General features: G+C 44.9%; 1 protein-coding gene across 4 annotated transcripts in view; it reads left to right on the top strand.

The window, feature by feature from the left end:
• The window catches only part of SLC18A1 (solute carrier family 18 member A1), a 47993-nt gene extending 35490 nt beyond the window's left edge, over positions 1-12503 (top strand). For 3 of the 4 annotated variants that reach the window (XM_067745057.1, XM_067745056.1, XM_067745058.1), the window contains 6 exons: positions 538-616; positions 1574-1625; positions 3149-3212; positions 3494-3613; positions 3825-3958; positions 4806-12503. In XM_067745057.1, coding sequence (XP_067601158.1) covers positions 538-616; positions 1574-1625; positions 3149-3212; positions 3494-3613; positions 3825-3958; positions 4806-4919 — 563 coding nt within the window. In that variant the 3' untranslated portion in view covers positions 4920-12503. The other variant, XM_067745059.1, reaches the window with a different exon arrangement.
• The last annotated feature ends 1292 nt before the right edge of the window (positions 12504-13795 follow it).

Genomic DNA, 13795 nt, shown 5'->3' with positions numbered 1-13795 from the left:
TTGCTCCTTAATGTAATTTGGTATGATAGAATCACAGCTTTGTTTTTAGGACTCTGCGCTTCCACTGCAGGGGGCATGAGTTCGATCCCTGGTCAGGGAACTGAGATCCCGCAAGCCTTGAGGTGTGGCCAAAAAAAAAAAGTCACTGTCAGAGCAATAGAAGGGCAGGTAAATAGCAAGGCAGGATTTTACTTCCTAGGAGGTATGTAAGTCTTTCTCTAAAGCTCATGCTCTTATGCTGATAATCACGGGTATTTTATACATGAGAATGGCTCATCAAAGCCATTCATCAGGAAGTCCAACAGGGGAGCTAAAAACACGTTCAATGTGTTGAAGCTAAACACAGCCCTGCTCTTGAGGAAAGCAGAGTGTGGAGCCCTATGTCATCTGCTCTGGGTTTGCACAAGGATCTCCAACCCACAAAACAAAGCGGTTTGGGATCCTTGAAGGTAACAGGGGGACTTCACTGTCCTGTAAGAAAAAGTGTTTTAGAGTAGCTGGGTACATTCTAAGGTAAGGGCCTGTGTCTTTCTACAGGTCTAGCTTTCTTGCCTGCCAGTGTGTCCTACCTCATTGGCACCAACCTCTTTGGCGTGTTGGCCAACAAGATGGGTCGGTATGTAGCCTGGGGATCTGGGAAAAGTCAGGTGGGAGAGTCTTCTGAGGTGTTCCCTGCACCTGGGATGATGAATAATAGCTTCTCTGAGGTTGAAACTTTAGAACAAGTACACACAGATAAAAACTGCCCACTGGGAGGATGGGGATGGGTAGATGGTAAGGGTAATATAGAGAAAGGATGGTCCTGAGCTGGCTGCTATAGAAGAGACAGTGAATATATGAGAGACAACCTTTACTATCCAGATGTTTGTTGTCCAGTTGAAGAGATAAAATAATTCCACAGAGAACAGGTATGAAGAAAGCAGTACCTTGGGGCATTGGTTGTCAAACTATATTCCATGGATCCCCAGGGAACTCTACAGGTGTGCCTCGGAGGCCACCAAGTGGAAAGGGTTAGGGACTAAGAGGTATGAGTCTGGTTCCTGTCCCTCCACTACAGTGAGAACACCTTGAATTTTACCGTTGGAGTTCAGCACAAAGATGTTAAAAATAAGTTTAAAAACCATTGCCATAGGAAATCAGAGAAGGAAAGAAGTTTGGTATGTTTTGTGGTTTTTGAGATGGACCCTGAAGACCAGATAAAATATGAATAGGTGAGAGGTAGGCTGAATCGGGAAACAGCAGAAATTAAGTTTGAGGATTATCCCCACGGGGCAATTACCTTCTGAGTCAGCTGCTTCCTCTTCTAAGGGAAGGAAGAATATGTCCCATTGCTCTTCATCTGCTTCTACTGGAAAGAGGTGTGGAGTCAGGGAAGAGGTGAGGGGCCAGGAAGGGACAGGGCAAGGGCTCACCTGGGCATAAACTGGTCCTGTAGAGATGTGTTTATCTTCTCATATCCTAAGGGGTTCCTGGAAGTAGGGGTGATAGGACTGGCCAGTGTGTTGGTGATGGGGTGGCAGATGGAAGGGATCTCTCCCCTTTGCACTGTTTAATGATGGCTGTTTTCTTCCAGGTGGCTGTGCTCCCTCATTGGGATGGTGGTAGTAGGTACCAGCTTGCTTTGTGTAAGTATAATAAGGTCTTGTTGACAGAGAGAGAGAAACCTGGACATTTAAGGACCACTTTCCTTTGAAATGAGCAGAGGGTTGACTTGGCAAGGATTGTCAGAAAGACTGTTTCTGTGTAGGTAGGAATTTAGCACGGGGGGAGATGCCACCAGTCATCCCATTGGAAGGAGGTGGGGAAGGAGAGGGAGAGGGCAGTGGGGCAGCTGGAGACAGAGGTCTGAGGCATTATGGATGGGCACATGAAGGAATACATGTGGTATCTATTTCTGGGGTCTGTAAACTCGTGCATTTTATGCCTTCATTTACTCATCTCACCCTGACAGGACCCCATAAGCCACCAGGGGAACCATTATCTGTGCTTCCATCTCTAGCACCAGAATGTTTGGTAGAGGAAGAAAGAAAAAAGGGCTCTTCCATTTCCAGGAGTCCCCTTCAAGCTCTCTGAGCCTTCATTTTCTCTTCTCCACCATAAGGATCAGAAGCACACTTGCCTGGTAGGCTTGAAGGAGAATAAGATGGCTGTAAAGCACTGAATACAGTGCTCAAGAAAGGCTGGAGGTCCTCATCGGGAGCTCAAGCTCCGTGTTCAGTCCCAGCTTTGTCACTTGCTCCTCGTGTGACTTTGAGCTCGTTACGTCACCTCCCTTTACTCTGTATCTTCATCTGTGTAAAGAGGATTGGGATAGCACCTCACAGGGTTACCCACACCAACTGCAGCCATGTCTGGCACGCAGTGAGCCCACAGTGAATTTTAACCAGTACTAGTGATAAAATAGAAATAGCCCTTGAGGATTCACCCCTAAAATTGTTTATAGCCACTAACATCTAAATGGTATGTGAAAATTCTAAGGGGTGAGTGTGCTGGTGTAGCAGGTTTGGGTGACAGATGCCCAGGGAGGGAGGTAAGGAACCAGCAAAAGAGGAAAAGAAGGCTTCCGTGGGGGATGGATGGGGAGGGCAAGAGAATGAGTTTCACAAGCTTGCTGAAGCGGCAACGCAAAGCACGCCACCTGCCCTGCTAGCTTATAGGTAATTGGTTGTTGGCATTTCTTTCTTGTCTTCTTGCTCCACTGGCTCCCAGTTAGGGTTTAAGTAAAACCTCTGGATGATGTTGCAAATAGAAAAGAGAGGAAACTCCACTCAGTGAAGAGTGAGGGTGGAAGTATGTGTCTGGGTGGAGGGGGTAGAGGAAGGGGAGGAAGAAAGAGTCCATGCAGCAGAAAAGGGCCATTGTTATGGTTTCATAGAGTCAAATCTGAGGTTTACACTTGATCTTACCACTTACGTTCTGTAATTCTCGATAGGACATTTAACCCAAAGGGCACCAATCTAGTTTTCTTATCTTTAAACGGAAGTAAAGATTCTTTTTCATCAGGAGGTATAAGAATGCACGGAGATGATGTCTGTGGCACGTAGCGCCTGGTCGATGACACGTTTTGTAGGAAAACTCTTTGTTTTTGTGCTGCTCCCACCTGACCCAGCTGGACTCCTGATGGACTCTTCCTCCTTTCCTGCTGCAGATTCCTCTGGCTCGTAATATTTTTGGTCTCATTGGCCCCAATGCAGGGCTTGGCTTTTCCATAGGTAAGAAGTGCCCTTAAAGGAAACAAGAGGCCCCTGAATGTTGGCTTTGGGTCAGATCAGAGAGGGTATATGGAAAGGCAGAAGAAGCAGGAGAGCAGCTGGCGGGGGTATGGAGAGATGGGCTCATAACTCCTGGTAGGAATGGGTGTCAGTTCTGAGGGGAGGACAGACAGCAGGCAAAGGCAGTGGACTAAAGCAGGGAGGAAAAAGGGGGATGCCACAAACAGGGAGGGGGACGGTGGGTAGAGCTGACCGCGGTGTCCTGCTTGCTCTGACCACAGGCATGGTGGATTCCTCTATGATGCCCATCATGGGACACCTGGTGGACCTGCGCCATGCCCCGGTGTATGGGAGTATCTATGCCATCGCTGACGTGGCTTTTTGCATGGGCTTTGCTATAGGTATGTTGGTGGAGGGATAGGGGAGCACCAGGGCCTGGTACCCCACTCTCCCTTTATCTACTGTTTACCAGGTAGAAGAGGCTGATTCTCCTAGGGCTCTGGAGATATTTGACCCTGGGACGTCCCCTGGGTCACCTGCTGCCCCTAGCATGGTGTCCTCCGTGTGATCAAGACTCAATAAATACTTGTAGGTTTGCTTTATTCCTCGCAGGCCCATCCACTGGGGGTGCCATTGTGCAAGCCATTGGCTTCCCCTGGCTCATGGTCATCATCGGGGTCATCAACATCACCTACGCTCCTCTCTGCTACTACCTGAGAAGGCCCCCAGCCAAGGAGGAGAAGCTTGTAAGGGGCTCTGACTACTGCTGAAAAAATGATAATCTTCTGTTTCTTTCCATGTCTCTCATCCCTTTTTATCCCGTCCTCTTATTTCCTCCCTCTTTGATAGGCTCTCTGCTTTGCCATGTTTTCTGATGCCCCTTGCATCTCTCTCTTTCCTTTGTGCCCTTCCTTATTTTCCCTTCTCTACACAACCACTTTCTCTCTTACACTGGTCAGTTAGGAAGGGTCCTAAGTACAGAAGGAAAATGGGATGCTTGTAAAGTGTTGGGGTCAAGGATCATCAAAGGCATCCTGTATTTGCTGTAGTTACTAGCAAAGTGTGAATTACCAAATCATGCCCACAAAATGGACAGAATTCTACTGGGCACATTCATTCATTCACTCACATCTGTCATTTTCCTTACCACGTCATTTCTTAAAGTACAAACACCCCAGGGGAGAGAACCACAGCATATGATTTTAGTTAATAAGATACTTTCCTCTTACCACAGCATGAGCACCCTGAGGGTCTGGGTGGGTTAGGGATGGATGTGGAGGACGCTTAAAGGAGCAAAAGAAGACGTGAAAGTCTGATGGGAGGTGGTGCCCATTTCAGCTGGCTCTCTGCTATAGCCTGTACTACTGCTAAAAGGATTCAATTAAAAGCATATCAGGTGATTGTCTTGACTAGGGTGACTACACCTTGGTCCCTTGGGTGGCCTATGCACATACATGAAGCAGAGCAAGGGTCCTTTGCTGGTTTCTTGAGTCTTTTCTGTGCAGCACTAGACTTGGATGAGCTAGTTGGGGAAGGGGATGGGGAAGCTGGTGAAGGATGCGCAGTGATTTCTCTTCCTGCCTCTTGCTACAGGCAGTTCTGAGCCAGGACTGCCCCATGGAGACCCGGATGCACGCAGCCGAGAAGCACATGAGGGAATTTCCTCTGGGGGAGGACAGCGATGAGGAGCCTGGCTGTGAGGAGTAGCAGCAGAAACTGGTCCCTGGACCTTGTCACGTGAGGCTCAGACTTCAGTGACCGCCTCGTTCCCCGGACGCGGATCTCCATGGGCTGTTCTTCACTTCTCTCTCCCCTGGTGTCTCCTTTCCCCCCCCTCCCATGCATGCTGTTTCCTGGTTCTCTCCTCACCTGTGTCACCTCTAGCTCTCCCTCTAAGCTTTGATGCCTCAGCTAGCCCACCTTTGGTGGGAGGACAGAGTGATGCTTCCTCCTCGGTTTCTGTAAGGCGGTGTGGGTTCTGCGAGGGGTGACTCATTTCACAGAGGCGGCAGTGAGCGGTGTTCCCTGACACCAGTGGGGTGGCTGACAAAACTCATTTCATCTGTTATCTGATTTTCTTTGGCACCTTCCCAACAGACTGTAAGAGTTTTGTCCTCTGTTGCTCGACATGGCCCTCCCTGACTTTTCCCAGATGAGCTGAGAAAGTGTCCTCAACCTTGTATTGCTGCCACATCGCCAGTTTGGGAAACATTTGCCTGTTTTTCATAAGCTGAGTGTTTTCTCTGTGGCCAAACCTACAGCTGCTGAAGTGAGTCTGCCCTCGGTGAAAGGGGGTCTCCTATTTTCCTCATTACTGAATGGAAAGGAAAAGAGCCTGCTTGTCTTATGCTTGAGTTACTGACTTTCTCATGATTTCCCCTGTGGGTTTTGTCTACCTTTCCTTAAATTTCTTAGATTCTTAGAAATAAATGTAGGAGGACAGAAAACACAGGCTATGAGCTCTAAGATTTCATGGGAACAAGGGTAAAGCAACTGTCCTGGAATCCCTTCCAACTCGGGTTTCCTAACACAAAGATTCTAATGAGGCATTGTCCACATTTGCTAATGAATAAGTTGTTCCCTGATTCAGACATGGCAAACTAGACGCTCTTTTACAGAAAAAGAGAGTGTGTGGGCAAATACAGGAGGTACTATAAATATTTTTACATTTGTCTACCTTTTTGAAATAATTACTAAGAGATGGGGTTTCCAAGATATGGGAGACACGGCACCTACCCTTCGGTAGTTTTCCATCTATCTGGGCAAACTGGATATACATTGAATAAAAACGATCAATACTGCAAGTTTGTATATACACTTGTGTTCAAGTGTAAAGAGGCAGGGTTGCTCAGGGTCTGGGTGGGGAATAATGGTGGAGATGGAGGCAGAGGCAGGAATGGAAAGACTCACAGGCACAGACTTGGGGTTCCTGGATATTAGATCGGGGTGTTCAGACTTTACTCTGGAACAGTGCCTGGGTCTGATTAGTGCACTCCTCTGCAAGAGGTTGGTGGGTTCAGTGCAAGTCCTGTATCATCAGAACACATTCAAGCTTAGCCTCAATGAATTCTTACCACTTGGACAACGGGTATCTGATTTATGGGTGTGTTTTTAGGGGGTTGGCATTAACTAGACTTACCTGCTTTGCAAAACCCGATGTATTTCTATCATTTAGTCAGGATGATATTGTCTCAGATTTCGAAGGAGCTCAAAGATAAAATTGGGAAATAATTTGTCAAAATATGTAAGCTGTGACTACAAATTTTACATTGAAAGCATGTCCACTGTGACTCTTGTACAAGGTGGGAGTGGGATACGGTAGGGTGTGGAGGTGTCAGGGGCACCAACAACAGTGCTCTTTTGATTCTCACATCCACATGGAGGACAATTTATAATTAAAGGATGGGCTTGTTACAGAAATTGTTCACACATTAAGAAAAAGTAGGAAGAATTTTTTTTTGCAGTACGCGGGCCTCTCACTGCTGTGGCCTCTCCCGTTGCAGAGAACAGGCTCCGGACGCACAGGCTCCGGACGTGCAGGCTCAGTGACCGTGGCTCACGGGCCCAGCCACTCCGTGGCATGTGGGATCTTCCCAGACCGGGGCATGAACCCATGTCCCCTGCATCGGCAGGCGGACTCTCAACCACTGCGCCACCGGGGAAGCCCTAAAAAAAAGTAGGAAGAATTTTTAAAGGAGTAATTCATCTTTAACTTGTTAGTAAACATTGAGCAATTTAAAACATATGTTTAAGGAGAAACAATGTATATAATTTATTCAGCCTTTCAAAATACTGTTGATAAGAGTCAACACCAAACCCTACAAAGTCAGTCAGGACCCATTTTTTTATGATAGGTCAGAAATAGGTCATAAACGTAGCCTATATATAGAAGATTATTAAAAAAGAGAATATCATAAAACTAGAAAATGAATTAGTCTTTATCAGTGGTTTTACAAAAGATAAAGAATTCATGGTAAACTTCACAGGTGACCCTAAGCTCTTCTAAAAATGAAAATACCAGCCCAGCAAAAATGAGCCACGAGTGTTTTTTTGTTTCTGTTTTTGTTTGTTTTTTGGGATTTTTGTGTTTTGTTTTTGGTTTTATTTACTGGTTTGGGTTTTTTTTTTTGTAAAAGTGGCAGAAAGTATCAGATGACCTCTATGGAATGGCTGAAGATGTGTATTTTCCCCTTATGAAAGGGAGGAGCTGCAGAGACTATAAACATTTATAGGGTGTGAGGCCCCTAACTACCAATGAGATGTAACAAAGGAGACAGTGGAACTCATGAGCTATTGTGCTCAATAGGCCAGAAAAATACTGGGAATTCTCAGAGTGTTGCAAACAAACCAGAAGACATTCTATTTCCAAAGTACAAAACCTGGGGTGGAAACAAGGCACAGGCAGTTACCACAGGCAGTAACTGTGGAGTTGGAGAAAATGCAGAGGGAGCACATGAGATGATAAATGGCTGGCAGGGAGAGTGGTGTGGAGAGAGACAGGACAATTCTTATAGGGAGGGATCCAAACCCAAGGGGATGTGAAGAAAGTAGCTAAAACCTTTAAGAAAGGCCCCGTCTTGGTGTCAGCACCGAATCTCAGAACACTTCCACAAAGGGCTACTCCAAAAGCACTACAGAGCTAAGGCAAGAGTCGGTATTAGGGAATATCATCTCCCACTGTGTTGCCTTACTTATGGAGTATCATTACTCCAAGATATAGCCCAAAGTGAAATAAAATAAGTTTTCTAAGAATATTTGACCCTATACCTGGAGGCAGCTCTGGAATGCTTGTGTAAGTCTGTCCTCTGAGGTTGCCATGAAGAAAGGGCAATGTAGTTCTTCACACAGCGTGCCTGGGGGGCCCTGGATGCGATGCGACTGAGTCTATCTTTGTCATCTCTGATACCTGTTTGTCCTCTACCTGTAGACTGAGCTTCACGGGTGATGTACCAAGGTCGCTGTGTCACCCTACAATCCTGTCTAAGGCAGAAAAACTTTCTCTGGAGCAAGGGAGGATTGGAACAAGGTGGCTTTGGCACACAGCACTCTCCCCCCTTGCTGGGAGGGAGGAATGCTGAGGTCATAAGGTGATAGAAGGAGGACCAAATCAAGAGTAAACAGAACGAATCCTAGTCTAGCTCTGCCACTGCCCAGCTGTGTGTCCTGGGGCAGGTCATTTCACACCTCTGGGCTTTAGCGTCATCCCCTGTAGATCAGATCTGGCTTTCTGTGGATCCATCCTGCCTCTGGCTTGTTTTGGGGCCACCTGCAGTGAGTGCCAGGGGCAGGGCCTGTGTGAAGAGCCTAAGGCAGAGATGGGCCATCCAGCCAGCACCTCAGAAATACAAATGTGACCTGAGGCTTGATTTCCTGTATTCAGGAAGTTATTGGAAATAAAATATGCACCTTCTTCTGCCTCCTTCTCCTTTTCCTCCTCCCCCTCCCCTACCCCCTTTTTCCTCTTTGTTCTTCTTCTTCTGGAGGGTGAAGAGTACAGTGTAAGCAGAGGCAAGAGGCCTGCTCAAGGTCTTTTTGCCTTTGTCCTCCAAACTGAGTCAGCATATAGTCTCCTGAAGTCACAGGGGAGGAAACTGAGGTTGTTTGGCCGAATCTTGCTTGTTCTTGGTTACTCAGACTCTTAGCCCAGGCCAGTAACTGACAGCTATTCATCAAGGGAGAATTGCAGGGTCCTGGGTGTGCTGAGGGGCAGCCAGACAGGGTGGATGCCACAACTGGCTGTTGAGCAAATCTTCCTAGGAAAGCAAGAAGCTCTGTGTGTACAGGTGTAGTGCAATCTAGCAACATGACAATGTGCAGGTGGCCTGGTGCTCACCCTAGTTCTACCATGGAATCACGGGGTATCAGGGATCTGGGGACAGGGCAGCAGTATTACAGAGCAAAGCAGGTGGCAGAACTCCTCTACATATAAGCAATGTGGCAATGAAAATGTCCTTATTTGTAAAGTGGAAAAAATAGCAGTACTTTAGTAACAGGGTTGTGATGAAGATTAAATGAGATAATAATAAATGAACTAAGAATACGCTTTATAAATCATAAAGTCCTATCCAAGTGCTACTTTCTGTTATCAGTTAGTCCAACTCTCTTATCTCACAGAAGAGGAAACAGGTCCAACAAAGGAAAGTGAGCTTCCTAAGGTCGTACACTAGAATGGAGCACAGTCTACATACAAATTCCTTCTCAGATATATGATTTGCACATATTTTCTCCCATTCTGTGGGTTGTCTTTTCACTCTCTTGATGTATCCTTTGGAGCACAAATGCTTGTAATTTTGAAATCCGTGTATCTATTTTTAATTTGTTACTTGTGCTTTGTCATCATAGCTAAGAAACCATTGTCTACGCCATGGTCATGAAGATTTATACCTATGTTTTCTTCCAATAGTTTTTAGGTTTATATCTTATATTTAGATCTTTGATCTATTTTGAGTTAATTTCTGTATGTGGTGTGAGGTAGGGGTCCCACTTCATTGTTTTACGTGTGGATGTTCAGTTGTCTGAGCACAATTTATTGAAAAAACTATCATTTTCCCATTGAATTTTCCCAGGACTGTTTTCGAAAGCCAGCTGACTATAAACGTAAGGATTTATTTCTGAGCTCCTAATTCTATTCCATTAATTTATTTGCCAGTCCTTCATCCTAGCAGTTTCCAAAAAATTCTTGCTATCTCATGTAGTATCAACTACTTTTCCCAAATCTTTCCTTCAGAATCCTTTCATAGGGTAGCTATAGGAACTTATATGAGTTAAAATCTTTCCAGCTCATTTAAAGAAAGATGGTGGGCAGGGGAAATTACTCATAGTTTAAATTTGCTTGTAAAGACATTGAAAAGAGCCAGCGTTGAGACAGGTTTGGAACAGAGTTTGGTCTGTGTGTCTGCATTTATTTTTCATATTTGCTGGAGTAGTCTGAAATTAAGTCCTTTATTTCTGACTCTTGGCCTGACTTTTCCTGTTAGCAATTAGCTGAGGCAGAACCACAGCTGAACTTGTTTTTGGCATGCATAATATGCCTGGCATGCAAGGCTGTGGGTGAATGACGTGGGGGTATCACTGCTCCGTGTTGACCCCTGCATCCAGAGCGCTTGCCAGAAATTATGGTAGCAGCACATCTTACACATCCAGCTCTACTCGGGCTGCCCCTTGGTCCATCTTGGCCTCCAGCCACTGACACTCTGAGCCAAGGGGTTCCTTATGGAAATCACTTACATCCACTCCCCCCAGGCTTTCCTTTCACCTGGTTGAATCACAGGTTAGTCTACCTCTGCTCTATCTCCTTACGTCAGTACCAGCAGAAATTCCTCGTAGTCTCTGCATGTGGATGTCTCTTCGCATAGGTTCCAGGACTGATACAGGCCATTTAATGGGCCCTTAGGAGGGGTGGGGTGGGGCAGAGTTAAAAATGCTCAGATCACTATCTTGAGTGGAGTGCCGATTTCCCCCACCCACCACTGCAGTTTTCTTAGTCATTTTTCCTTTTCCTTTCCATTCTTTTTTTCTCTTTTCTTCTCCTTCTCCTACTTCTTCTCCCCCACTTCTTTTTCCTCCCCCCTCCTCCCTCCTTTTTAAAAATTATGTATGTTACATATAAAGTAAAGTGTACTGTTGGGCTGCCCCCCGCAGGCCTACAAGGCCCGCTCTTGCCCAGCTTTAGGACCAAAGAAAGAGCCCGGAGTCAGCAACAGGGATGGTTTAATGGATGGAGGAGTTTACATGTCTGAAGCAAGGTCCTGGAGCAACACCCCACCGTGTGCAGGGGATGTCGGGTAGGATATGACAACAGTCTTCACCACCAGAGGGAGAGGGAGATTACCAGTTATAGGGGGAAATTAATGTCAGGTTGGCTCATCAGTTACCGGGGAAACCAGCAGAAGGGCAGGGCCCTCACCGCCCCTTTGATAAGAACAATCACTAGCTGGGGTCTGGAACAAGTATGTAGGAAGTTCAGTTATGTTGGTAGGGTATAGGTGAAGCAGGCACTGGTCGAGCAGGGGGTGTATAGAGAGCAAGAGAACAGCTATCTCAAGTGGCCTGGCCATACATGTACTAATAAGGGCATGCTGGATAAATTAATTAATTAATTAATTTATTTATTTATTCTGAGAGCTTTTCATTTTATTTATTTGTTTTTTAAATTTAGTTTTTACTGAAGTATAAGAGTTGATTTACAATGTTGTTTTAGTTTCTGTTGTATGGCAAAGTGATTCAGTTATACATATATATACACATATTCTTTTCCATTATGGTTTATTACAGGATAATGGATATAGTCCCCTGTGCTACACAGTAGGACCTTGTTGTCCATCCATTCTGTGTATAACAGTTTGTATCTGCTAATTCCAAACTCACAATCCATCTCTCCCCGACCTCTCCTCCCTCTTGGGAACCACAAGTCTGTTCTCTATGCCTGTGAATTTGTTTCTGTTTTGTAGATAAGTTCATTTGTGTCATATTTTAGATACCACATATAAGTAATATCATATGGCATTTGTCTTTCTCTGTCTGACTTACTTCACTTAGTATGATAACCTCTAGGTCCATCCATGCTGCTGCAAATGGCATTATTTCATTCTTATGGCTGAGTAACATTCCATTGTGTATATATATATACACACCACATCTTCTTTATCCAGTCATCTGTTGATGGATGTTTAGGTTGCTTCCAAGCCTTAGCTATTGTAAATAGTGCTGCTATGAACATTGGGGTGTGTGTATCTTTTTGAATTATGGTTTTGTCTGGATATACGCCCAGGAGTGGGATTGCAGGATCATATGTTTACTCCGTTTTTAGTTTTTTGAGGAAGCTCCATACTGTTTTCCATAGTGGTTGTACCAATTTACATTCCCACCAACAGTGTAGGAGGGTTCCTTTTTTTCCACACCCTCTCCTATGCTGGATAAATTTATGTATGTGTGTGTAACTACCACTCAGATAAAAATATAGAGCACTTCCATCACCCCAGAAGGCTGTCCCTCTTCAACCAATACCCACCCCCCATCCAAAGGTAAATACTATCCTGACTTCTATTCCCATCAATTGTTTTTGTCTGTTCTTGAACTTCATATATATTTCTCCATTTACTCAGATTTCTCTTTCTTTATTTTTCTCATTATGATTTTATAATTTTCTTCAAATAAATTTCCTTTTGTTTCTTTTCTTAATTGAAGCATAATTGATTTACAATATTATATTACTTTTAGGTGTACAACATGGTGATTCAATATTTTTATAGATTATACTCCATTTAAGGTTATTACAAAATAGTAACTATATTTCCCTGTGCTGTACAATATATCCTGTTGCTTATTTATTTTATACATAGTAGTGTTTATCTCTTAACCTTTTACCCCTATCTTTCCCCTCACCCTTCAAGTAAATTTCTTGCAGGGAAATCTGTGACATATTGGACCTTTTAAATATGGCATCTCACTTCATCTTCCTGGGTTAGGCATTACTGTCCCCATTTTACGTGGACAAAACCAAGGCTGAGAGGTTAAATAATCAGCTTGAGCTCACATAGTCACTTTCTCACAGAGCAAGCAGCGGAGTCCAGATTTAAGTTCATGTTGGTCTGCTTCCAAAGTCTGAGCTCTTTCCTCCAGAAACTAATATCTCAACAAACACCTTCTGCTCATGAACAAAACTTAATATAGGGCCCTTTTCCACAGCAGTGAATTATTACTAAAGTTGGAATGGGCTGTAGAAACTTTTCTGCATATTTTGAGAAATACGGTACGTTACCTTTATTTGCTCCCACTCTGCTTCTCCTCCCTCCCGAGACACCTACCAAATTCTGTCTCAATTTCCACAGTGAAACTGGCCTCAGGTTTCCAGTATTTTTGACCGACTTAAACCATCAAGAGTAATGGTCGGGACTTCCCCGGTGGCTCAGTGGTTAAGAATCTGCCTGCCAATGCAGGGAACACGGGTTCGATCCCTGGTCCGGGAAGATCGCATGTGCCACGGAGCAACTAAGCCCGTGCACCACAACTACTGAGCCTGCACTCTAGAGCCCGCGAGCCACAACTACTGAAACCCTCGCTCCTATAGCCCGTGCTCTGTAGCAAGAGAAGCCACTGCAATGAGAAGCCCGCGCACCACAAGGAATAGTAGCCCCCGCTCACCGCAACTAGAGAAAGCCCGTGTGCAGCAACGAAGACCCAACACAGCCAATAAATAAATTTATTCAAAAAAAAAAAAAAAAAGAGTAATGGTCAATTTCCCATTCTTTCCAGAAGAGGGCAGTAGAGTCCACACTAAATTGCTTAGACCCTGAACTGCCTAAAGCCAAATTCCAATGAGACCTGAGGCGGGTGACTCACTGAGCAGTTACTGTTTACTAATTATTGTGGACCTTATGCACACACAACGTTACATAAAGTTTACGCACAATGTTAAGTGAAGTTTAATTTCTACATTCCGTTCTCCCTTTTCCCTTTGAACTCGTCCACACCCTTATCTTCTCTTACTGAAACCTCTCACTTACCCTGCTTCTGACGTCCTCTCAGCTCCGAAGTAAGTGAATGGGGAGTCTGTTTTCTTGGGCCTCTGTTTTCTTCCAAAG

This window comes from Pseudorca crassidens, chromosome 7 (assembly GCF_039906515.1).
Source record: "Pseudorca crassidens isolate mPseCra1 chromosome 7, mPseCra1.hap1, whole genome shotgun sequence".
Classification (NCBI taxonomy): domain Eukaryota; kingdom Metazoa; phylum Chordata; class Mammalia; order Artiodactyla; family Delphinidae; genus Pseudorca; species Pseudorca crassidens.
The sequence above is the reverse complement of the archived record's forward strand: the minus strand, read 5'-3'. Positions and strand labels throughout refer to the sequence as shown.